This window comes from Neofelis nebulosa, chromosome 1 (genome assembly GCF_028018385.1).
Source record: "Neofelis nebulosa isolate mNeoNeb1 chromosome 1, mNeoNeb1.pri, whole genome shotgun sequence".
NCBI lineage: Eukaryota > Metazoa > Chordata > Mammalia > Carnivora > Felidae > Neofelis > Neofelis nebulosa.
Window position 1 is genome coordinate 27,876,024 of NC_080782.1, and position 26,497 is coordinate 27,902,520.

The 26,497-nt window shown below is 44.9% G+C and overlaps 1 protein-coding gene across 2 annotated transcripts in view; it reads left to right on the plus strand.

Annotated features, from left to right (window-relative positions):
- Positions 1-626: 626 nt before the first annotated feature.
- Positions 627-26,497, plus strand: part of RAI14 (retinoic acid induced 14) — a 144,752-nt gene continuing 118,881 nt past the window's right edge. Inside the window, exons 1-2 of one of the 2 annotated variants that reach the window (XM_058716980.1) lie at positions 627-738; positions 24,723-24,802. In XM_058716980.1, the coding sequence (XP_058572963.1) occupies positions 24,767-24,802 (36 nt within the window). In that variant the 5' untranslated portion in view covers positions 627-738; positions 24,723-24,766. Of the gene's footprint in view, positions 739-15,293; positions 15,349-24,722; positions 24,803-26,497 lie in introns of those variants that run through there. The other variant, XM_058716990.1, reaches the window with a different exon arrangement.

Below are 26,497 nucleotides of genomic sequence, written 5' to 3' on the forward strand. Positions count from 1 at the left end.
TAACTCCCGAGCCGAGCAACCCTTCACGCCTGTAGTTTTCTCTTGCCACCTGATGAGCGTTAGCAGTCACTCCAGCCAGTCCAGAGAATGAGCGGATTCTAGTTCCCTTTCTGTTCAGTAACTCTGGAAAATATACCCGATTGGACTGTGGTTAAGTGGGCGCTTGGATCGGTGACTTTTGGAACAGCCCCACGACCACAGACGACTTTGGATGTTGGCCAGAAATGAATACTATTCGGGATCTCACGCGTCCCAAACCCGGGGGTGCGAGCACGGGTGTTTCCCAGTAAGTTCAGGTGACGGTGATGATGATGGGACACGTCCGCGGTGAAGGGGCCACGATCCCGGGAAAACGAAAAGTCCGCAGGGAACTGTCGCAGCACCCCCCGCGGGTCCCGGCCGCAGCGCGGGGCCGGGTCACCTGACTCGCGGAATTTGGGGCCGCGCGGGGTGGAAGGGGAGGGGAGAGGCGAGCACCTCCCTTCTCGCTCCCGCTGGATCCAGGTCGGCGGGGGCCGGCGCCGGGCGGCCACGTGGTGGTGCTGCCGCTGCCCCCGCCCCGCCGGCCCAGCCCGGGAGCCGTGGCGCCCACTGACCCCCGCAGCGGGGGAGGAGGAGGGACCGAGGCGCAGGAAGCCGAGCAGGAAGCGAGCCCGGCGGCCGCGTTTTCCTGGGGAAGCGGCGGGCCGAGTGGCGCAGCCAGCGCGGCCCGGGAGCTGCCGCCGCCGCCTGGATGGGGTGAGTGCGCGGCGCCGCGAGTCGGGAGGCTCTTCCCGGAGCGGGGAGCCGGCTCGCGGCCCCGCCTTTGTGTCTGGGGCTCCGGCGAGGGACGGCGCGCCCGGTGGAGCGGCTTAGCGGGGTGGCAGCGAGGGTCCCGCCACCACTCCCTTATCTGCCGCCGGCCGCCCGCTGTCTGCAGAGGGAGAGGAGGATGTGGGGATCCGAGTGAGCGGGGAGAACGGGCCAAGTTGGGAGCGGGCTTTGCTGCTGCCTGCCCCCCACCGCCCCTCGCAGGCCGGCAGCGGCGAGGCGCGGGGCCGGGCGGGCCGAGGGAGCGCGGGCGAGAATGAATGGCCAGCCCTGCAGGGCGTCCTGGGGGGGCGGCGAGTCGGCACCCTGTCCCACCTGCCTGGCGGCCCCGCGCCCCCACCCTCCCCCACCCCCCGGGTCCTCGCTTCTGGGCTCGACCCGCCTCGGCGCTGAACTTGGAGGAGCTGAGTGGGAGGAAGGTGCAAGCGGGAGATTCTGGATGGCTCCGGCGACCGAGGCTCCGCTATTGTTCCTTTTCCGACTCTAGGGAGCCCTTTGGCTGGCCCAGGGGTGCAGGCGAAGCTACGCCGGGCCTGCTAGAGCCCCTCGCTCCTCGTGTCCTTTTCCCCGCGGCAGCTTCTAGGAGGGCCGGGAGGCGATATGCTGGAGTTCGGGCGCACACGGGGCGACAGCTGGGACTTCGGGCGAGGGGGGCTCGCCCGCCATCTGTCCCCACCTCTGCCCAGGTGGGTGGGTACCCACTCTAACCTGCCTTCCCTTCGCTGCGGGCTTGAGCAGGTTTGTGTCCGCGCTTAAGTTTCTGCAGTTTTTAGGGTTCGTCTGCTGCCTTCTGGTTCACGCTCTCCTTTTCGTGTGGACCTCTCCCCTTTTGTGGGGTGGGGGTGGGGTCCCGGAGCCCGGGGAGGCAGCAGACTGAACGGATGGAGCCCAGTGTGAAGTGGAGAAGTTATAAGTGACCTCCCAGGGGTTGGGGCCTGGGCTGTCTGTCCAGGCTTGCGCTTCTCCAGGGAACCCAGTCAGCGCAACTTTATTTCCAATGGTCCGGGCATATCTGGGGGCTCAAGGCCGCCCACCAAGACCAGCTGCTTCCCGTGGCCGCAGGTTCCCAGGTGATTTGGCAGGGTCTCGGCTCTCCTTCCGCGAGAGGAGAATGCTAAGCTGGCTGGGATGCGGACGTTGCCAGTTCTCTGGAGAATGTGATCTCAAGACTGTAAGGGCCTGGCAGAGGGAGGAACTGGTCTGTCCATCAGTAGGACTCAGCAGATGCTGCTCTCAGGGCCTCACCTTGTGGTTTGCACAAAGTTGGAGAAGGGCGAGTTCATCACAGGGAGGATTTTGGTTGCCCTGGCCCCCACCTGTTCACAGGTGTGGCTGGGAGTTTTATTACTGATGGATGTCATCTGATCATCTTTTCTTAATGATGCCTAACCAGTGTCATTTTTTCCCTCCATGGCCTTTTGTAAGATAGTAGACTTTAATGTGAGAAAACTTATCCAGTTCTTATAATTTTCAACCAGTGTTTGAATAACAGTTGCATTGGGAAAGGTGGTCCTGTGCTGGAGATCCCAGGTTTTTTCCTCTCCATTCTTTGAGATGCTTCATTAACTCATTCATTCATTAATTTATTGTATCCTTTACACACCTTAGACTTGTTTTATGACTCTTTTTTTTGGGGGGGGGTGGTGATGGTGGTTGTAACCCTGTTGTGAAAAATCTTATTGCTATTTGTGAAATTGAATAGAAAGTGTGGGTGCTGGGCCATGGGGACTAAATAGGGGCATGATTGTGCCCCTGACGTTGAAGCACTGTCTCCAGGCCACCGCTCCCCAAATCCTCTTTGAGGCAGGCACACTTAGTGTCACTGACATTTTATTTTTATTAAAAAAAATTTTTTTTTCAACGTTTTTAATTTATTTTTGGGACAGAGAGAGACAGAGCATGAACGGGGGAGGGGCAGAGAGAGAGGGAGACACAGAATCGGAAACAGGCTCCAGGCTCCGAGCCGTCAGCCCAGAGCCTGACGCGGGGCTCGAACTCACGGACCGCGAGATCGTGACCTGGCTGAAGTCGGACGCTTAACCGACTGCGCCACCCAGGCGCCCCAATGTCACTGACATTTTAAAGGTGAAGAAACTGAGGTTTGGAGGTTAAGGAAACTTGGCTTGCAGTTAATGGAATATGATGGAGGAGCTTTGTCTCTCTTCTTTTTTCCTTTCAATATAAAACTAAGTAGGAAATATTTCACACATAAAAAATGGCCACTACTTATGTTTAAAAGTTGCTGATATGTCCATTATTTGTTTCATATCGCCACCAATAAAACTGCAACTGAAGTGTTTTATCCACTCTTCCTCCACTTCCTCCTCTTCGGGTGACCACTAAAGTGAAGTTAGATACGTAGTTTCCAAGCACGTTTTGGTATTTCTGTATATTATATGTCCATAAGCAATATCTGTGAGCTTGTGTATTTAAAATTTTACATAAATGGCATAAGTCTATGTACACACCCCTTGCATTTTTAAATGTCATTATGTGTTGAGGTCCATGTAACTCTTATTGAGCTGCTACAGAGAATTCCAGCATAGAAATAAATGGTAGTACACTAATCCCTTGCAAAGAGAAAATTAGAATGTTTCCAATTTTTCACCGTTACACTTTTTCTACTAAGGGCAGTTGATCTGTTTCCATTTTTTTTTTTTTTTTTTTTTTTAAGTATAAGGAACAGTGCTATTATAAGCTATTAGAGACCAGTTTCTGTTCTACACCTATCCCATGAATTGCTGGGTGATCGGGTCTAGGTAATGCTGCATTTATTATTTCATTCCTCACCAAAAATTTAGGGTGTACATAGGGTCTCTCTTATCTGTTGAGTGAAAAAAGTGAATTTGATCTATTTTCAGCTCTAAGATTCTTAGATTATTTTGTTTTTTATAATTTCATTTTTTTGAGGAGGAACAGAGCCTCTTAATTATAAAGTTGAAGTCTGAGACAGACTGTGGTGCTGAGTTTGGGATACTTGTTCCAAAGGCTTTTCTCAGGCGTCACCAGTGGTGTAACCTTGGATTACCCACTCAAGCTTCTCTTCCTCATTTCTTCAAGCTTGGTAAGATTAAGTAGTTTTAGCAGGCATTTGCAAAGGCATGTTCTTGCTCTAAGAGTTTATGAAAATGTGTTGACATTTTGCCCCAAATTGTAACCCCTTAATCTGGAAGCAATTTAAGGCATTTAAACACTTGGGCTTCCTCATTATCCCTCCAAATTGCCAGGCACATTCCTGCCTCAGCACTCGCATTTGCTGTCCCACTGTCTAGACCACCCTTCTAGATCCTCTCCGTGGCTGTGCCCTTCAGTACCCCAGGTCTTCACTCAGGTGTGTGTCACATCAGCTCCCAGCATGCCCTGCCCCTCTTCTGTCTTTTTTTTTTTTTTTTTTCTTCATGGCGCTTAACACCTTCTAGCTTGCCATATATTTTGGTACATATTCGTCTAATTAGGAGAACACAAGCTCTGCAAAGGCACGGATCTTGTGTCTTTTGTTGCTGCTGTATCCTTAGTGCCTAGAGCAGTGTTGACAAATAGTAGGTACTCAAATGTTTGGATGAATGGATATAATGCTCTTTGTAGGTTTTTCTACTTAGAATTTCTCTTTTAGTACATTGTGGATATCCTTAATGGTGCTGGTGGTTCCACAGCTGTAACTGAGTCCCCCAAGATGTGCTAAGATAAAAAAATATATACATCTTAGAAAGAAAGTACTCTATTTAAATCTGTGTGATTTATCCTACAGAGTACTTGTCTTCCTATTTTTTTCTGCCAACATTTGCCTAAACCTGAGTTCAGATGAAAACGTAAGTAACATTTGGAAGCACACCCATCTTTGCTTTTCTTGCTAACTTAGCTTTCCAACATTTTAAATGTGGAAGACTGACTCTCCTATCCACACAGCATCTGTACAGACAGCCCAGGAATGGTCTCAATGCCAACTACACTGAATTTCCAAGAATAGAAAGTGTGTTTTTCTGAATTGTTTGTGGAGGGTATACTCATCATCGCTAACTACATTCATGGTGAATTTTTGTTGGGGGGGAGGGAGATGACCTTCATCTGAAGATCCAAAACCAACCAATATATAGTAGGGTACCTAGAAATACTTTTAAAATTGTCACATCATAAAATCCTTAATTTTATTATAAACACTGTTCTAGTGTCATGCTTTATTTTGCTAGAAGCCAACTGAATTTTCTCTACCTTGCATGATGAATATAGGAGCTGACAAAACAAAACTAAATATATCAAAGGCCTCTTGGGTGTATTTTAAGTGGGTGATAGAGAAAAGGAGTCTAGGGTTTTTTTTTTTTTTCCTGTTAACTATATGGGTATATGATACTGATGGTATCCTTTACAAAAAAATAACTAGTGTATCGAAGTACAACCATTGTAGCCTCTGTAATAAAATGATACTGGAAGAAATCAGTTTATTATGGACCCAGATAGGGTTACACTTCAAGCTGAAAACTGTAAGCCTACAATACTTTGATTAGTCTCAAGATGCTACATGATTTAGAAATTTCTTCCTTTTGGGTTACTACCCATGAGCTGAAAAGTGTAGGTGGTTTAATGAAGGAGAAAGGTTGTGTTTTTGTTTTAATTTTTTGTAATGTTTATTTTTGAGAGAGAGAGCCAGAGCATGAGCAGGGGAGGGGCAGAGAGATGGAGACAGATTCTGAAGCAGGCTCCAGGCTCTGAGCTGTCAGCACAGAACCCGACGCGGGGCTTGAACTCCTGAACCAGGAGATAATGACCTGAGCCAAAGTCTCTTAACCAACTGAGCCACCCAGGCGCCCCACAAGAGGATTGTTAATCAACCATCAGTTTCCCAACTCCAGCCATCTACAGTGAACAAAAAACTAGTCTTCAACATCAGACTCACTGATCGGTATCAGTAAATTTAGTCAGTATTTTAATAAGTAACTTTATAGACTTAACCATGTATTTTAAAACAAATTCTATTTGAATGAAGAAGTCTGCCTCATTCTTCAGTTTTATATTCCATGTGTCCAGTAGCATATCTGTCCCATAGTAGGTGATTAACATTTATTGAATTACACACACACACGCGCACACACACACTCATGCACAGGTGCGCATAAAGCCTTTCATGGAGGTCATCAGATATTTAGCTGTCCTAGTCTAGAATTTAATAATCAAGAAGAGTGGAGATAGCAAAACGCAGGTTGAGGTTCAGAAGATGCAGGTCTCCTTTCTCCCCACACAAAGCCATTTCACCTCTCTAAGCCTTTGTTTTCTCCCCTGTGTTCAAGAAACATGTCCACCGTTCAGAAAAGTCTGTGCATTGTGTTTTGACTGCTATTCTAGTGGGTTATGTGGGTTAGAGAGGTGGGTCACCTCCTCTAACCTCACCTGCTGTCTAGTCCAATTTCTTCTGTAGTGAATGGTGTTCACTGGATATACATTGTTGTGCTATGTAAATACCATGACCGTTTGTCACCACGGAATCTGCTTGTGAGAAAAGTTGGTTGTAGTCTAAGAAGTTTACTTGTACGGTGGGAGAAAACATAGACTATTTTTATTTTCTCCTTAGATTGATATTTGCTGAACACCAAAGTTTATTATCAAGTAAGCTAACATAAGCAATTCATCCTCTAATTATCAATTTTCCCTCACAATCATTATATTTTTTATACCGCAACTCAACTTTTCTTATCCCTGTTAGGCATGGCGATTTGTAACAACAAAATTGGTCTTCTCTTTGCTTTTTTCTTTATGATTTCTAGATGAGTTTGGTTTGCTAAATCTGGAATGTTTTTTTTTTATAATAATGTCCTTTAAGTTTATTTATTTTGAAAGAGTGTGTGGGGGAGAGGCAGAGAGGGAGAGAGAGAATCCCAAGCAGGCTCAGTGTGCATGTGGAGTCCGATGTGGGGCTTGAACTCAGGAGCTGTGAGTCATGACTCAAGCTGAAATCAAGAGTGTGATGCTTTACTGACTGAGCCACTGACGTGCCCCTGTTTTTTTCTTCTTAAAGTGTAAATGACTACAAAACAGCCACAAAGGCATCTATGAGACTGTTCACTACATCTGTCCAGTTCTTTTGTTGGTGGCAGTGATGGAAAGTCAGAAAAAGGAACTCTGGCAGAGTGTGCTGGTAATGAATGTAAGGCTGAACAGCTTCCCTTTGCTCTAGGGCAGCACAGAGGAAAATGTTTTCCTCCAAGAGGAGTCCATTTTGCAAACCAGAAAAGGCCACTTAGCAGTGATTTCTAAATGTGTTGTACACATTTGCAAATCTGATACAGCTTTTGGACCATTTTTCCTAGGGAGAGTTTCACCTATATACAGGGATGCTGTACATTCATAATCTTTGTCGATCTCAAGAGCATGGAACTCCCTGCATTAAGTACATTTATGAACCTCTTTGGACTCCCCAGATTAAAAGCCCAAGATCTAAGGGCCCCCAGGTGGCTCAGTTGGTTAAGCATCCGACTTTGGCTCAGGTTGTGATCTCGTGGTTGTGAGTTCAAGCCCCGCGTTGGGCTCTGAGCTGACCAGGCAGAGCCTGCTTGGGATTCTCTCTCTCTTCCTCTCTCTCTCTGCTCCTCCCCCGCTTGTGCTCTCTCCTCTTTCTCTCAAAATAAAAAAAAAAAAAAAAAGCAAAAATCTCAAGATCTGTTGAAAGCACCTAGAAAACCACTATCGAATTTGTGCTGTTTACCTTTAACAGCTACCTCTTAGGGATCAAGAGCATAATTACAAGGGTTTATTTTCTATCATGTGCCACTATCCCCAGACCTGATAACCTGTCATACGTGAGTGGAAAGAATTACACCTTCAGTCGGAAAACCAGTCACTGGTTGCTATGCCGACCAGTTGACATGCCACTGACCATTTTTAGGAACTGTTTGGACTGGATGCAATAAAATGCTATTGAGAAGTAATGAGTGGATCAGTAGTCTGACTATATCACAGAGCTCTGATGAATTCTAAGCAGGGTCTTGAGTTTCTCACCCCAAGGACCACCTATTTCTTGGTCTAGTGTTGGGTCTGGATGGTCTTCTGCTTTCCGGGGGCAGCATCTCCCTCCCTGGCTGTGGCAGTATGGAACTAAGATGTCCCTGGGCCACACCTAACACTACTCCCCAGCTCACGGGATAAATCTTTGCTCAGTCCAGTGGAGGAAATGTTCCCAACACACTGTCTGTCTGCTCATCTTGGCCTCCCAGCCTGATGGGGCTTCCTCCAGAAAACCTGAGGAAGACAGGGAGCTGACCATCAGCTGGCTGCCTGCGCTCCCAGAGAGTCGTCCTTCTGTGGGAGGTAGCAGACACCGGAACAGATACTGCCATTGTTAGCCCCATGCAGGGAGCTTATTCTGTCACTGTTCACCTTAGGTGACATCATCAGTCTCTTTAGTCAAAATTGGGCCAAAGGGGATAACATACCTGCCTGTTACAGGGCAAGCGATGCAGCCTCTATGAGTCAGTTTAATTGAATTGAGCTCCTTCGGTGCGCCAGGCACTGTACTCCTGACTGTCGGCTTTTGGAGGTCCAGGCTGGTCTTCTTCATTGTCACATGGACTGTGAGCAGTCCATGTTGATAGAATCACTGAGTGTTAGAAGATTCATACGTGAAGGATGATACCTGCCTTCAAGGGGCTTACAGTTTTAACCAGGTTAACCCATTTACAATCGACTATAGTACAGGGCAGACTACGGTTGGGATAAAGTGGTGGGGGAACTCCTTTCACAGCTGGATTGGGGCCTGGGGAAGTGAAATGACCCCTTGGAAGGTGGCACATTAAGAGGTAGAGCCAGATGAACCTCCATTCTGGCTGCTCATAGCACAGGGCTTCTAAATGTTGTACTTTTGTCTCTGTGATGTGGACCGTGACCTTAGGAGTCCTATATGTAGCTAATTACTTGATGTCCATGAAGAAGACTGGTGTAGACTTGGACAAGCTGGTTTGGATTCCGGTGGGAATCCGGGGAGGCAGATGGCATTGAGCAGGGACATGAAGGTCAGAAGGTACCAGAACCCAGTCCCTTAGCATACTGCTGAGCAAGAATCACCTGAACAAATATTTGTCAAGCTTTTCCAGTGAGTTAACTTCTGTGCTGAGTCTCTTAATTGGACAAGACTGCTCATTTAACTTGACCATCTCCTCCTATGAAAGTTGACATGTTGGTGATTGATCATTTTTCAAAAATGGAAAGCACTAACTTGCCCTGGATGATTATGACCGGTAGTCACTTCACTGCTTGGCGTGGTCTCTTCCCGGCCACCCAGAGGATGTGGGAACTTGTGAGCCAAAGCTTTCTGGACAGTGGGTTGCCTTTTCCTTCTGTAGAAGGCAGCCAAAATTAAAATGCAAGCTAGGGCCTGGGCATAAACATATGCTGGGGCCCTAGGAAGCATCGAAGGGGCCCTGAGGTCCTGGGTCAGCCTTGTCAGGAGATCCTCACGCAGGGCTGGGTGGTGGTGAGTAGCCATTCTCTCCAGTTGAATCTTCTTTCAGGGCCACCCAATCCACATTTACAATGGGGGCAATGCTTTGAATGCTCTCAGAACCTTCTTGATCTTTGTATTTGTGAACTTAGATTGGAGAAGGGCGTGTGGGGAAGAGGTGAAGCTATATTCTGTCTCTCTCCTGATTAAACAAAAGTTTCACATTTCCTTCCTGTGAGCTTTTTGTAAGTTGGGAAAAACTATTTATTTATTTATTTATTTATTTTCATTATTTTTTATTTTTTTTTAATTTTTTTTTTAACGTTTATTTATTTTTGAGACAGAGAGAGACAGAGCATGAACGGGGGAGGGTCAGAGAGAGAGGGAGACACAGAATCTGAAACAGGCTCCAGGCTCTGAGCAGTCAGCCCAGAGCCCGACGCGGGGCTCGAACTCACGGACCATGAGATCGTGACCTGAGCCGAAGTCGGACGCTTAACCGACTGAGCCACCCAAGCGCCCCAGGAAAAACTATTTAAAATATAGGCAGAGAAACTATGACCAATCCTGTATACCGTTCAGGATTTCCTAGGAGATCTTTTAAGAAGAAACTCCTTTCTGCCACTAACCCCCATTCAGCAATCTTGACCAAATCCTCTAATTAGTTTCTTTCTGTGTTATACCACTTTATACCATGTTTGGTGTGCCGTTTGTTTACTTTCTCTATTATTTTCCTCCAGAGCCACCGAAAGCCAGAAAGAGATTTCCTCAAAATGACTCCTCTCCTTGCCTGTCTCGGGGCCAATCTGTAGATGGCTGTGTTGCTGTTAGTGTCTTGTTTGGCAACAAGCTTGCTTTCTTCCTCTTCTTTAAAACCGCTCCTGATTATTTTAAGTGCATACCCCTTGGAACAAAGCGCATTTTATTCTCATTACCTGGCAAGCGGGTGTTTATATCCAAGGTGGCAAGAGAAAACGGAAAGAGTGGCTCACCCTATCCTGGTGATATCTGCTTCAGGCTCGGGTGGCCGCCTGCCGGGGGTTGCGGGTGCTTCAAATAACAAATAACACCTGTACTCTCTGCCCCATTCCTGTCTGGTTGGGCGATGTGTTTTAGGATTCCACTTTTTAAAAAAAAATTTTTTTTAATGTTTTATTTATTTTTGAGACAGAGACAGAGCATGAGCAGGGGAGGGTCAGAGAGAGAGGGAGACACAGAATCCAAAACAGGCTCCAGGCTCTGAGCTGTCAGCCCAGAGCCCGATGTGGGGCTCGAACTCACGGACCGCGAGATCATGACCCGAGCCGAAGTCGGACGCCCAACAGACTGAGCCACCCAGGCGCCCCTAGGATTCCACTTTGATTATACTCTTGGTGCTTTTAATTCTGAAGAATTACAATATTTCATTTTTTATACCTTGGCAAGAGCTGTTACACAGGATATTAGAATAATTTCTTAAGGAGCAGAAATGCTGGAATCACAGGGACGCATCTAAGTATCTAGAAGTTATGCTTTTGCAAATTGTTACCAAAACATGGAAACCTCCACCCAAATCTGTAGTTTCCCAGCTCAGTGGAGTATAAAGATAGCCACCTCACTGGTCTGTAATCGTCTTTACACTTTCACTGTTACTGACTTGGTATCTTTAGCAAAGCTATATGGAAAAGGGATTTTTGACTGGTGAGTTCCTTAAATATTCTTGTCACACATATGCTCTGCAAATGAAGAAGACAAAGAAGTAAAAATGCTACCCTCCCCTGGAATGAGGCAGGGGTGTGTGAGTGAGGGCAAACAGCCAGAAGAATGCCTTTTTCAAGTTGCTCCACTCAGACTTCTTAGAAGGAGCTCCGTATGTGGCAGCAGCAGATCTGAGCACTGTTCCATCTTTAAAGGCAACTATTTTTTTTTTTTTAAGTAGTAAAAAGGTTGGTCTGTTGGCCAGACTTTGTTGTTGTTGTTGTTTGACAATTATTATTAGTGCTGCATTTCATATGCAGCCCCGTGACCTGTTTTGGGCCTGGAAGCTGAGTTTAAATCCAAACTTCCTTCATTTATAAACTGTGCCACTTTGGCAAAATCAACTTTCTGGATGGCAGTTTCCTAATCGGATGACAGCATCTAATTCCAAAGTGGTAAAAGCATTAAATGAGAAAATACTCACTTATAATTAAATAGTCAAAAAACATTTTTTTGCAAAGTAAAATAAACTTTTGCAAGGTAATCATTTAAGTAAATGACCACTATTGTGGCTGTTACTCTAATTGCTAATGTTAATCATGTTCTTTATCAACCTACCTTTAATTTGTTTTTAAATGTTTGTTTATTTTTGAGAGAGAGACAAGCGCGGGGGGCGGGTGGGCAGAGAGAGAGAGAGAGAGAAAATTGGAAGCAACCTCCAGGCTCTGAGCTGTCAGCACAGAGCCAGATGCTGGGCTCGAACTCCTGAACTGTGAGATCATGACCTGAGCCGAAGTCGGACGCTTAACCAGCTGAGCCACCCAGGTGCCCCTTTATCACCTACCTTGAAAGAAGTGCTGGTAGACTGACCATTATGATTCTACCTGCCGCTGTTCTAACTGCCATAGCAACAGAGAGGGGTTGCTTCATCTCTGCTTTGCGTCTTCTGTGTGTTTTTCCTTGTACTTCCTCCTTCCTTTAGTCCTGCTCTTGTCACACCACCAGGTGTGAAGATATATTTCCGTCTGTAGTGACCAGTCTTCTTCCAAATTGCATCAACAAGTTCCTCAAGTTCCACAAGACAGGAACTTGTGCTGTTCCAGGAACAAGTGCTGTTTCGGTCCTAATCCAGGCACAGAACCGTAACATTGCGGTGAAAGCGAAGTCAGTGGCACTTAGAACAAACTGATGAGGAAGTGAAATTCCCTATGGAAGGCTTTGGAAAATCGTCCAGCTGTTGCTAGACAAAAATCTATGTTCTGAACCGCATGGAACAGAGTACCAGTTGAGTGTGTGCAGAGGTCCGACAGTCTGGAGTGAAGTGAAGCAGCTGGACCATCTTTCTTCCTCCTGCATGTGACAGAGTGAATCTTTTAATGTACAGCATTCTTTATCATGAACTTGGAGCATTGGCCAGACCTGAGTTGTACGAGTTTATGGTATTAAGTGCACCTTAAACGTGACATGGTAACATAGACATTTTCTGCCTGCCTTAGTAGTAGCAATAAGGTGCTGCTGTCACTGAGTGGATGTGCCATCGCAGTCTTTTGAAGGGAAAATCTTCAGTCCTCGCTACCTAACAGAAACATAAACGAGCCACAAATACAAGCCATGTAGGTCATTTTGAGTTTTCTAGTAGCAAAGGAAGCAAATGAAATTAATTGTAATGATATATTTTATTTGACCTGGTGTGTCCAGAATGTTATCAATATGCATTCAATGTAAAACTTACTGATGATATAGTTGACATTTGTTTTTCCTAGTGAGTCCTTGAAATGTGTTGTGTGTTTTCCACTTACAGGGCACACCAGTGTGCACTAGTCTCATTTCAGATGCTCGGTAGTCACATGTATTGGACAGCACTGTTCTAACAGTATGTCATTTTGTGGATCCTGTGACCTTAGCACACCTGACACCTGGAATGCCTTCAGTAAACACATTTCAGCTTCCCTGTGTCTTTACCCAGTTATCTGGGATTTTGCCCTTAGCTTTCAGCATTTCTTTAGAGGTAAATCAAAAACTGATTACATGTGCTATAATGGATATTGTGTGTTGGGTGTACAAATCTGTATGTCTGTGCTTCTGTGCAAGTGCATTGATCTACATAGACCTTTATTTATTTTTTTATTTTGTTTATTTTTTTTCCCCTCTTGTAGGCAGGATGGTGTATGAGCCACATTTCTACATCCCCTATGTACTTGGCCGGTAGTTGGGATTCAGTGCCTAAGAATAAATAAAACAGCATAGGTTTCTTCTTTTTCTCCTTAAATTGCAAGCTCTTGCCTAGCCATGATATTTTTACCCTGTAAACCCTCCTGGTGTCACATCTAAGGCATGTTGGTCTGTGGATGTCTGGGGCGTGGGGGGAAAAATGTTTCATCTTTGTTACCGTTAATGGAAGTGTTCCCATCTTTCATGTGAAAGCTGTTTGCTTCTTATCCCTAAACACAGAAAGTGGTCGGAAATTGATAGAAGGGCCAGGGTTTCGCATTCAGTTAATAATTTGTCTTCACTAGGCAGGTGGTTCTAGGGCCCCCATCTGGCACAGGCACGGAACAGGCTGGGGCTTCTAATGGGAAAAGGTTGGAGAGGCTCTTCTCGCACACTGCCAGGGCAGGGGTGTGGCAGATCCAGGCTCGCATAGCCCCTGGGGTATGGTGCCTTGATTGAGCCACCCCATTAGGCTTCTCTTCCAGGTGTCTTGTTTAGAATAAATTGGGGTGATTGGCAGCATGTTTGCATATTCCATCTTCAGCAATATTCAAGGATTAACTGCCTGGAGGATTATCCTTGCGCCCCGAGGCCTCCTGGTCCAGCTGAGCCGCCCCAGCGCCCTGCTCCTTTCCCCTTGTTCCCACCTATCCTCAAGGTTTTCCTTATTCCTCCTTAGCCTCAGCTCCGAGCAGCTTCCCGGTCTCCCTCCCCAGTCCCCCTCAGCTCTGTGCAGCCAGGTCCCCCGTGGAGCAGAGGAGGTCAGGTGCACCTCATTGGCAGCATGGGGTCCCTCTTGGACCCAGCTGTTACGGTGGCTTTTTATTTCATGAGGGTTTTAAAATAGTCTAATGCTATTCGTGTCCAGTTAATTATGATTCTTTTCGTTGTTGGCTGGTTCCTGTAGAAGAGTCAAAGAGCAGCACAGCCTTTCGGAATGGAAATAGCCCAAAGACCCACGCTGGGCCTGCTGCAGAGGTCTTCTGGGGTGATTGCAGTGTTGGAGGTGAATACAGCATGGAGTACATGGGGTGGGGGTGGGCCAGGGCCTGCTGCCTGGGGCAGAATACACCAGGGAGCAGCTGACAGCCAAAGGAATGAATGATAAAATTGCTCTTCCTTACCTGTGGGTTCAACAGGGGACGTTGTAGGTCATCTGTTGTGTTCAGCCCAGTTTGACTCCAAAGAGTGTGTATTTCGCTTCTGGAGGTCCCTGAAGTGAATTTAGCTCCTGACTTCAGAAAGGAGGTGATCAGACAGAAATGTTGAAGTTCTAGGTCCCCTTTTACTGTGGCATCCAAGATGACAGCCTGAGCAAGATCCACTATGAGGATTTGTCTCTTTGACAGACACCCAGCTTGGGCTACAAGGAGAGTGTCCTGACTCATGTGACCCCAAATCCTGTGCTCAAAGGGTAGAAGCCCCTTCAGGCCCTCAGGGATCCCTGGACCCAGGGCCCTTTTTGGTTCTTTTCTCAAACCAGCTCTCTGTACCCGGCCGGGGCTGCTGCCAGGCCCATGCTTTCCCATTTCTCCACCAGAGAGGAAGGTCTCTCCCTCCTTCTCTGTTACCCCCTTTCATTCCCTTCCTGTCTCCCTTCCTTTTCCTCCCTCTTCTCTCCCTCCCCTGTCCCCTACCTCTACCCTCCTCCTGAAATCCCAGGGAGAATCTCCTAGTAGCCTTGCTGAAGACACATTCCCATCTCTCAGGGAGCACCCATGGTCAGGATACAGCCAGGTCGGAGGAGGGTGGCACCTTGGAGGGATGTTTTTTTTTTTTTTTTTTTTTAAAGGAGGTGGGGTGCGGTTGTCAGAAGAAGGCAGGGCACTGCAGCATGCAAGGTAACCCCATTATGTCAAAGGAAATGAGCCCTGCCTTCAAGTGAGCAGCCCCCGCTACCCCTGTTGGACCGAGATGAGGAACATTCTTTTTTGAATGCACAATGTTCAAGTAATGTCCAAACATGACCGTTGGGCAGCAGAAATAATTTTTGTGTTCTGCACCTACCCTCTAGTCCTGCTCCTGGGCCCTAAGACATGGAATCTGCGTTATTAACATATTTTTCCCTTGTTCTGAAAAGTATTTGAGGCCCTGGATATATGGGTAAAGAAATTGAGCAGTCCAAACAAAACCATTGTGATCTCTGTAATGACATTTCCAACATTCCAGAATGCGGAGTCCAAGTCCTCCCCATTTTGAAACTAAGAGAACCGATGAAATCTGCGGTAAGCCAATGTTTGACAATTAAGTTTTTCTAGCGTAAAAACAAGAATTAAATATAACCATAAATGGAACCCTACCCTCTCACTTCCTCTAAAGACATTTTTCACTACCTAACTTGGCAGATGGCCCCCTTTTTCACTTTATGTATTTGATAGTTAAAAAACTGGCTTCATTGACCCATGAGTATATTTCATAAAATTTACCAATTTTAACCTACAGTTTAATAATTTTGGAAGCTTATTGTTGTACAGCCATTACCAGAATCCAGTTTTAAAACCTTTCCCTCACCCCAAAAAGATCCCTCATGCCCATTTGCAATGTTACCACTTCCAGCCCCAGGCAACCACTAAGCCACTTGGTCTCTATAAATTTGCCTTTTTTAGACATGTCCTACAAATGGAACCTTATAATGTGTGGTCTTCTATGTCTGACCATCACTTAGCACAATGGTTTTGAGATCCATCCATGGTGCAACATGTACTGATACTTTGTTCCTTTTTAGTACTCTATAGTATTATTCCTTCGTGTTGGAATGCCATACTTTGTTTACCTGGCTGATAGCTATTTCAGTAGTTTCCACTTGTTTTGCAATTATGAATACTGCTATCAACATTTGTGTACAAATCTTTGTGTGGACATATGTTTTCATTTCTCTTGGCAAGATCCCGCAGGAGTGGAATTGCTGGGTTGTATGGTAAGTTTATATTTAGCTTCGTAAAAACTGCTTTCCATGGTGGCTTTTTGTTTTCCACATTTTATATGTTCACCAGTAATGTTTGAGTATTGGATGGAGATTATATATATATAAAAGTTTATTTTGAGAGAGAAAGAGAGCGGGGGAGAGGCCGAGAGGGAGAGAAAGAGAATCCCAAGTAGGTTCTGCATGGTCAGCACAGAGCCCACTGTGGGGCTCGATCTCCCCAAAGAGAGACCATGACCAGAGCCGAAATCAAGAGCCAGACACTTAACTGACTGAGCCACCCAGGTGCCCCCTGGATCTGTATTTTTAAACTCAATTGGTTCTTTTGGGTTTCAAGATGGGTGAGGCCAAAGGAGTAGACTGGGAGGAAGAAGCTTAAGTTCATGGCACACGTGCCTTGCCATTTCGACTTGATTATTAGCTCTGCGCGGGGCATCTTTTTTTTTTTTTTTTTTTTCTGGAAAGATGAACACAGCAGTATGGTTAGACGGTGTTACTGACATCAACATCAAAGATCAAGAAAATGCAGAATTGGAAAGGCATTTTGGGGATCTAAAAATAGTCTCAACATGAGGGATAATCACATGGAATTTCTTAGTCTTAGGATGATTTTTGTATTCCAGAAGTAGTTTGTCTTGATTAAGCCCGTGCTTTTTAAATTGGATGGATTTAGGGCATGAGGTAACCTTGGGGCTTTTCTTTGGTAGGCTTATTGGAGCATGTGAGTAGCAGATTTGACAGACGAGATAGTAATGTTGCCAGAGCACTGGCCACTTTTGTATCCGTGCTGCTGGCCCCGACTGATTCATGGACCTAGATCGGTTCTGGTTGATGGCAGGTTCTATTTTTAAGGAAGAATGATGTATTTGTTTCACAAGAGAAGTGTCGTCCTCTGGATAAAGGCAAGTTGTGAATTTATTGAAGGAGATTAATGTTCTCAAGAGAGTTTTATCACATGATTAGTATGATACGCTATCTGAAAGACGTTTACAATTTAAAAAGAATGCGGTCATTTATTTTCTTGGGGGAAAAAAGTGAAATATTAGAGTATTTTAGAAAGGATCCACTGCCAAAATGAAACTATTGCTTTTGTCTTTTTTTCCCCCAAACTTTCTCTTCCTTATTATTTGAGTAATCATTTAACAAGCCTGCACCTTAGTTCGTAAGAAAGAATACTATATGAAAGCACCTAGCCGGTAATTAATGCCCAGTAAAAGTTGCTTGTTTGCTCATTCATTTATTTATTCATATGTATCTGGTTTGCTGAATAAATATGCCTCCTAAGATGTAATCATAAAGCAGCTTTCTTTAATGTCCCTTCACCATGGGTAGTTACAAAATACTTTTAAGATGGACTTTCTTAGCAACTTTCAAATATGCAACACGATGTTATTAACTATAGTCCCCATGCTGTACCTTACGTCCTCAACAACTTATTTTAGAACTGGAAGTTTGACCCTGGTTTGACTTGTTGATCCCCTTCGCCCATTTCACCCACCCTTCACCCCTGCTAAATACCCTTAATTTAGAACTTAGAATGTTGAACTTAAATAATAATAAAAAGTTCAACTATGATTTAAAAGAAAAGATCTCTTTCCTCACTTTCTCCTGGTGGCTCGCTGCTTCATCTAGCTGTCAGGGCTGCTGGTCTCCCCAGGGTTTCCGTGGCAAAACTGGGGGTAGAGTGGGCACAGTAGGGGGAGATCAGTGTCTAGTTCATCCCAGAGAAAGAGCCTCTCCAGTCGCCACACACATTGACCCTGTTAGACTCCAGATGTAAGGGCTTCAAGAGTTCTTTTTTTGGCTAAACCTTTGAAAATCTGCATCTTATACTGGCCACTTGCTTTGGAATGAAATATCTTTTGTATCTTTGTGTTTCCAACTTAGCACTTAGTGCCCATGCATTCATTCATTCCTCCACCATTCATTTGCTCAGCCATAGTGAACGTTGAGTGTTGACTATGGAGAGAGTCTTGCTGAAGTTAGAGTTGAAGGCTTGGACCCGTTTGGGATGAAGTTAGAGTTGAAGGCTTGGACCCGTTTGGGATGGACTTTTTCCTTATTGAGAAGCTCCTTGACTAGAAGTGGTAGAATCTCATGCAAAGTAACAGAGCAGGCATGTTGATCTGGGGGGACTCCTTGGCCTGACCCATAGCTCTCTCCTATGGGGCTGGTAAACTCTCTATTCTGAGAACTTGCCCCCAGGGTTCTACCTGATGGTCCTTGCTCTCTGTTGACTCTTACATTCCTTTATTCAAAATGGGTGGTTCTCATGGCTGAGCTCAAGTATGTAGCTGGGGAGGTGCTGGATATGGAGTGTGACCCAGAGAAGAGGGCAGGCAGGACAGAAAAAAGGGCAACCTAGTAAGACTTAATTGACCAAATGGTTTTTTTGTTGTTGTTTGTTTGTTTGTTTTACTTTAGTGCTTTCTTATGTACATGGTGAAATCTAATCATATTGCCTTTCCTCGGATCCCAGTGCAGCTAACTCAGTGCCTTTGGGACCAAAGAGAGCTTTGCTGAGGTCAAAGGTGAAGCCTGTTGGCTAGTCAGGTGCCTAACCTATGTCTTTGTTCCACACATACATTTGCGAATGATTGTATGCTGATGGCCAGTGTCCAAGTGGAAGCAAAATGAAAATCCTACTGGGAAAACCCTCCACCCTAAAATAAGTAAGCAGCCTGAGATGCACATTTTCAAATTTGCTGAAAACTGGTAATGGGACTCTTGCACCCCTCACTCACGTTCAGGTTGTAAAAGGGTCGGAGCTTGTGGAGATTGGGGGAAGGTCCTTCTTTGGAAGGAGCCATGCAATGATTCCCACCATGCCTACGCAACCCCCTGAGAGAAGCTTCTAGGACTGCTTAAAGAGATCAGACCAGTGTCTGACCTTTGCCTAGAAAATCTAAGGTGGACATGCCCCGTCTTGTGGGAAAGGTTAGACAAGATGGCCTTTCTTCATGAGGTTGCCCAAATCCTGAGTTTCCTTTAAGGCCAGTTACATCCCTACCCCTGCTGTAAAGACTTCTCTGATTTTTCCCAGGCCTCTAAGATTTCCACTCTTTGAATTCCTGCAGTATTTGACACCTAATTATTAGCTGTCACTCCCTTGGTCAGTTTTGAGTCCTCCATCGTGTCTGCTGAGAGTTCTCATAACCTAAACGTATGTTTAAAATCCTATCTTACTGAGATAAGAACATGTCAGCTGTGGATAAAATCAGGTGAAGGGGAACAGGACTTACTGACCTCTGGTTCCCATTTGATGTTCTTTATTCCAGAAATAGTGACCTAGTCCTGGACACAGGCAGAGACTTGCAGCTTCTAACCCCAGGAGCAGTTCGGATAGCATGAGGTGCTGTGTTGTCAGCGTCAATTTACTGGGAAAGTTGATCTGGAGAGACCTTTTGCAGAATGTATTTGTTTTGCCAGATTGAGAGAATTGAGTGTTTATACAGCTTTTGGTTAAAATTCCATCTTTGTTGCAGAGAGATTATTGTCTGAGGAAACAAGTACTTAAGGGAGAAGAGGTAGGTGCTGGCCAGGAGAGAAGTATTTTTAGTTCCTTACATTTGTTTCAATGCATTGTTCAGTGCTGGGGATTGTAAGCCCAGTGTTCCTCAGAAAACCCCCTGAGGCCCATCTGGGGTATGCATTAGTGTTGCAGTGTTGCTAAGGATTCATAGAAGTATCTCCACATTCCATGATGGGAGGAATAATTAGGCACAAGACATTGTTATTTATTCTGCTTCTCTAATGTTGCAGTGATTCAGAGGGAACAATTTTAAACCACTGCCCTTGAACCCTATGGTATGGTGCCTTAGATGCGGATGTATTCTTGGGATCCAGGAAAACATACATGTGTGTCCAGCTGCCAGTTGCCTTTGCGAGTTAATATTGCTCCTGGTGGCCATGGGTAGCCAGCTAGCTGCTCTTGTAGGATTTCAAATATAGAGGGCTCCCTTCCACACCCTCATGCTGCACACCCCAGTATTGTGAAAGATTCAGACACATTCAGTGAACACATACCTACTTGTATAATGTCTCCAGTTTATTAAAAAAAAGTTTTTTTAAACATCTATTTATTTTTGAGAGAGGCAGAGCATGAGTGAGGAAGGAGCAGAGAGAAAGGGAGACACAGATTCCGAACCAGGCTCCAGGCTCTGAGCTGTCAGTACAGACTCTGGGCTTGAACTCACAAATCGTGAGATCATGACCTGAGCAGAAGTCAGATTAGATGCTTGACTGAGCCACCCAGGCGCCCCTCTAGTTTATTTTTTTAATGAAAGTGTCAGTTATAGGTATAATATCACTGAGTCTAGGACAGTGTTTCCCCAATCTCGTTGAGCATCCAAATCACCCGAGGAGTTTAAAAAAAAAATTACAGATTTCTGAGTCTCACTTGTGATTATGGAAATAGAATACTGGCTGGGGCTCCAAGAGGACTCTCCTATGCTGATGTAATTGGCAACATCGCCTTATGAAATAATCCCTGGGTCATATGTGGGGGTGGGAGTGAGTGGGAGTAGACGTAGCTGGAAAATAGAGGAACGTCTTTCTGACCACTTCAGTTGGGTGGGTTGTGGTAGAGAAATAGCTAAATAAAGAACATCTAGGAGCAGCCACATTTTAGTGTTATGGGTATTGCTGATTAACCCTTGTTCCTTTGAAGTTCTCTTTCAGTTCAGTCCAGAGATTTCTAACCTGGAATTTTCCTAACTCTAAGGATTGGAGAAGGTAGTGGAGATTAGTAAGGTGTGCTTTGTTGAGATAGAACTCACAGTCTTTTCTGTTAACCCACTTGAAGTGTATAATTGAATGGTATGTTCACAGGTTATGGAGGCATCATGACAACAGATTTAGAAGATTTCATCTCCCCAAAAGGAAACTCCATATTTGTTCTGAGTTATTTTTAATAAAGAAGTCTAACATTCATAATAAAGCTCTATAGGCTCATACCAAGGTTTCTTGATTCAGGCTAGAATTAGCAGATAAAGGTACCTCCGGTTAAGCTTTGATTGAGAGCTTTAAAGGGAACATGGATTAATAAATCCTGTTTGTTGGATGCAGTCTTTCAGATGAGAAGGTAGTAAGTCTGTGTGTCCCTGCACTGTTCGTCCTCATCAGTTGACTTGATGTGATTTGATGACTGGTGATAGCGATGGGAGCCATGTTCCAGTGACAAGCAAATGTTAGTAAACGAATATTTCTGCTTGGTGAGTGGGATGTGCTTTATTCTTGAAACGGGAGTACTTACAGTTTTTCCCATATATGTGTCACATGTCACCTCCTTTTTGTACTATCCAAATTAGGCTGGTGCACAGTTAATTAAGGTTCACTGCAGCCCTTTTGAAGTAAGTCGTCTTGATTAAGTGACTTGTCCAAGGACGGCCATCAGTGTAGCCTAGATCTGATAGATATCACTTGTGCTCAAGATAGGCTATAACCCAATCTGAGCTTTGGAAGTCTGGATTTGGGGATTGGAGCAGTAAGATTCCAGCTGACCCAAGGAAGGCAAGTCCCTGATTTACTTGTGGGTCTTCTTGGGGAAGAGAAGGTGCTGGGGCAGACAGAACCCAGCACCCTGTCAGGGGCAGGTTACTTCTCATTAGTCATGACTTCCAGATGTTAGATCCTCTTGTGAATACCAGGAAGACAGTGACCTATTACTATCATTATCCCCTCTCCCCAGCTACAGTTCCTGTGTCTAAAATTACTATTCTGTAGGCTTCCAGAACCTCTTTACCCTTGATCCCTATCTCTATCATCTGGAAGTTGTACCTATGGACCACCCAGCTATCACACACCCAGACCCATGACTCCAGGAAGACATTCATTTCACAGCTAATATCTGCCTGCCTCTGGGAATTTTTGGAATTAAGTGCTTTATTTACTTAATCCTCCTCAAATAAGAGTTTGCATGTTCTCATTGCCATGCTAAAAAAAAAAAAGTCAAAGAAAAACACACAAGAAAAAGCACAACACCCACAAAAAACTTAATGAGCTCAAGTAATAGTCTTACCCACCATTGCCTAAGACATTGTGTTCCAGAACTGAAGGAATGCTTTGGGTGGTTCCACCTTGGTGGGCTACACAGTTTATGGCCTTTGAAAACCTTGTCTTCCCTTTCTCCCTTTCCTCTTGCATAGATTTGGCTTCTTTCCTTGGTTATTAGCACTTCACCCAAAGGTGGAAGGAATTGAACTCAAAGGATGACTGCCATTTTCGGGAAAACCGTGAGCCAGTGGCAGTTGGGGAATATCTGATTATCGTTATTTCTACTTGGATTCATCAAAAGGTGGTTTGCATTGACACGAAAAAGGGTTGTTAAATGATGCAGCATAACTTTGATGAGTGTATTCCCTGCCTCATCTACCTTACTTCAAGATTCTCGGGGCGCCTGGGTGGCTCGGTCAGTTAAGCGTCCGACTTTGGCTCAGGTCATGATCTCACGGTCCGTGAGTTCGAGCCCCGTGTCGGGCTCTGTGCTGACAGCTCAGAGCCTGGAGCCTGTTTCAGATTCTGTGTCTCCCTCTCTCTGACCCTCCCCTGTTCATGCTCTGTCTCTCTCTGTCTCAAAAATAAATAAACGTTAAAAAAAAAAATTTTTTTTTAAATTAAAAAAAAAAAAAAAGATTCTCAAAGCTCCGGGTTCCTGGGTGGCTCAGTCGGTGAAACATCCAACTAGGGCTCAGGCCTTGATATCATGGTTTGTGGGTTTGAGTCCCACCCTGGGGTTCTGCACTGCAGGTGTGGACCCTGCTCGGGATTCTCTCTCTTCCTTTCTCTCTGCCCCTTCCTTCTCACAAGTACAAGCGCATGCTTGTTCCCCACCCCCCTAGAAAAAAAAAAAGATTCTCAAACCTTACCGAGCAAAAGATTCAACCAAGGACATGCCTGAGCCCTGCTTCCTGAGGTTCAGTTTCCATAGGATGTGGACTAGGATCTGGCCTTTAGCAAATTGTCCCCATGTCCTTGTGATTCAGATTAATGAGGAGCCAGTGGTGAGAAACACTGTCCAGGAGTTTGCACTTTGCTTTTCAGGTACCAGCCCAGCCTGTGGCTAAATACTTGGCAATTAACAAGGGCTAATTATAGCGTGTATGGTTTCCAAGGTAACACACATTCAGTCACTCCTGCCCAGGCCGGGAAGATTGGAAGAGACCACGGTGAGGCTGCAGTAATGGTGTGGCCTCCAGATTAATGTCACCGAAGGGCTTTCTGATGACTGGGTTTTTGTGCCCTTCATCCAAAGGCCCTGCTTAATGACAGCAGTGAAAATGAAAGTAAACAATGTTTGAAGCCACAGAGTTGCTGGACAACTTCTGGAGGCAGTGATGAAGACACGAGGAAGGAGGAGTACAGCCATTCAGTGGCTTGGTTTTTTTCCCTTTGTTGCTTCAAATCCGTTTAGTCCAGAATGATAAGGGCAATAGAGGAACAGAGATGACTTTGAAAGGCTTTTGAAAAATAATGTCCAGCAAGGGTAAACATGGGACCGCTCTTCCTTCGTGCCCAAATGGACAGTACTGCTAAGGTTCATCTGTTCTCACTTTGTCAGGTGAGGCTCGAAGTTACATTTAGAGAGTGCTTGCTATGTGTTGGGAACTTGCACGCAGATTTTCTTGCCCTTTTGACCTAAATGCAAAGGTTCCACACTCTGTAATTTTCCAGTTTTAAGGGTGAAAGAGACAAAGTCTGTACCGTGTTTTAGCACAGGATTCTGCTTTTGGGTTTTAGTTTTAAAGCTACAGGGCAGTGGGAAAAGCATTCAACTACTGGTCTGATTCTCAATTCCGTCATAAGCAGGCTTTTGGCCGGTGACAAGTTTCCTGACTTCTCTGTGGCTCCACTGCTACCTCTGAAACATGAGGCACTTAGCCTGGATCAATAGTCTTCACTTTTGAAGGGTGACAACTCCTTGCAGGATCTGATGAAAACTAGGAACTGTCTTCCCTGGAAAAAAAAAAAAAAAAGTACATATATAATACTTTAAAAAAATCACGTTCACTTTGCAGGGGACCCCAGAACTCCTAAATGAGGGGATTTCTTAAGACTCTGCCAGCTCAAACTTGGAATTGCTGGGTCCCACCAGGACCTTGGGGGTGGGGGAAGGGAGCCTTTTTCATTGTTTAGAGCAGCTTCCTGCAGAATGAGGTATTTGAAGAGGGAGGTTTTGTTGTTCCTGGCATTTTTTTTTTACTAACTGCCTTGTGCGTGCATTTAGGAGGAAAGAAGAAACCACACTGAGAAAAATAAATATGGAATGAATGGCATCTGGAATATGAACTGTTTTCCTTCTCATTCTTTACTATAGTGGCCCTTCAAAAGGAGGTGGATGGTAGGATTAAAACATGAACAGCACGTATAGGAACTCATGCTGCACGCAGATACTGTATTTTGTACAATGACAGTTAAACTTGTTCTGTTAACGTTTTGGAAGTTGGGATAAAACTTAGATTCGGTTAACTTGAAAATGTCCGAAGCTTCTAGAGACTATATCGTGAGTGAAACAACACATTCTTTACTACTTCTTAGGTTCTAATTCTGAACACCTTTCTAACTCAACCCCAGTGGCCCATGGCCAAAAAGCTGTAATCCTAGCAGGAGGGAATATCTGTAGTGTTTATCTGGAAACCTAAATAGTTAATTTCTTTCTTTTATTCATTCTCTGCTTAGGTGTTGAAAATCTCTAGAGCTTTGGAAAGCTGAATGGACTAAACATGAAGAGCTTGAAAGCCAAGTTCAGGAAGAGCGACGTAAGTATGCTGCGTGACTCACTGTCTGCCTACTCCACTCTCACTCTCCTGAGGCGGCAGGAACAGCCCTCCATTCCTACCTTGATAAGGCACTGGGTTAATCAACTACAGGAGCCAGGAACACTCTGGGCCTCAACTCAGCGTGGCTTTTGTGAATGGCATGCTCTAGGTTCTTTGCTGTTTGTGCGAACAGCTTTCAAGAATGACTTCTTTATTCCTGGTGTCTGTGCCTTGTAGAGAAAGGAAGAGTCAAATTAAATATCTTAAAGAAAAGAATCAGTAAAAACCTCAGCATTTCCAAAGTCCCCCCGAATCTGATTCGGAATGCCATTTTTGGAGGAAGCTAGTCTCGTGGGAGTAGTTAAGGAATGACATATTAGCTTGGTTCATCTTTGGCCTTAGGAAACTTTTTTTTTTTTTTTTTTTTTTTTTTTAAACTCTGTTAAGGCTTTTGTGGTAAAACAACACCTTTACTCCCCCTGAATTCTTGGGGTTCTCACTCATTTGTTATCCATCATAAAAGATTTTGGATTGGAGGAACCAGTTATGATGTCAGGATTATGAAACAAAGTCTCCCACAGGAGAAACTGGAGAGGATTATACACATGATATCTTAACAAACGGTCTTCTCATAAACCCTGCTGGGACTCCGGTCTTGTACTAGCTGAACTCCCATCCTTTGGGCAGAATTATTCAATGGGAGAAGCTCATGGAAGAGTCTCAGGTGGAAGCCCAGATGTGTCACCCTTACAATGGGCTTGCGTGGCTATCCTTTCCCATGAGGTAATTAAGGTGAACCTGGATTTTATTGTTTTGCCGTGAGTTCTAAGACAGCTTGGCACAGGTGCATTTTTCCAGTAAATGGAGGCTGCATCTTTTGTGGCTCACATGTTAAATGCATACACCTCCTTTTGGCTGAAGCTTATCTTTTGAGGCTGCATCTTGACATGTAACTTACTGCCCTGATAAAGTCCAGACTGGTCGAGATGCTTGTGGGATGGTTGCAAATTTTTGTCTCGCTTAGAGGTTAGAGGCAGAAAGGGATTTCAAGAAAAAGTTGGGTTTCACCTTAAGTGAAAGTAACTTAAGTGGAACTTAGACAATGTGAAGTGACTTGGCCAGAAGCATCCAATTTGTCTTTGGCCACTGAGAGCCTCGGTTGTCGTCGGTCTTCCTTAGCCCTTTGCCCCTGTTACTCCCCTGAGAAACCCACTTCAGCCTCCTCATCTGCTGGCCCTATGATACTACGGCCTACAGATCTCATCTGGCTTTCAGTGAGAACAAAAAGGCAATTAGATGGAGAGTGTTGCCCAGATATGGATGGGTTAGTAAATTGTGTGACCAGGTTAACAAATGTCTTTTCCATTCTAGGGGAATTTGGGTAGCTTCCATTTATACAGTTGAGATTATTTTAGCAAAATTTAATCAGTCTAGAGTTCCATGATATATGAACTGGGGTAGGGGGAAGTGATAGACACATAAACTTTTGGTTTAAAAAATTAAAAACTGGCGTCAGTTGGGAGTGTGTTGCTGGAATCTAGTTTTTAAATAAAAATGGAACTGTTGCAGTGATTAAAAAAACACAATAATAACACTATTGAAAGCTTCTGGGATTTGGCAGCAGAAAGACTGTGATTTTGGAAGTTAGTGCTAAGAGAAGAAATGTTAGAGGAGCAGCTTGGACGAGTGAGCAAA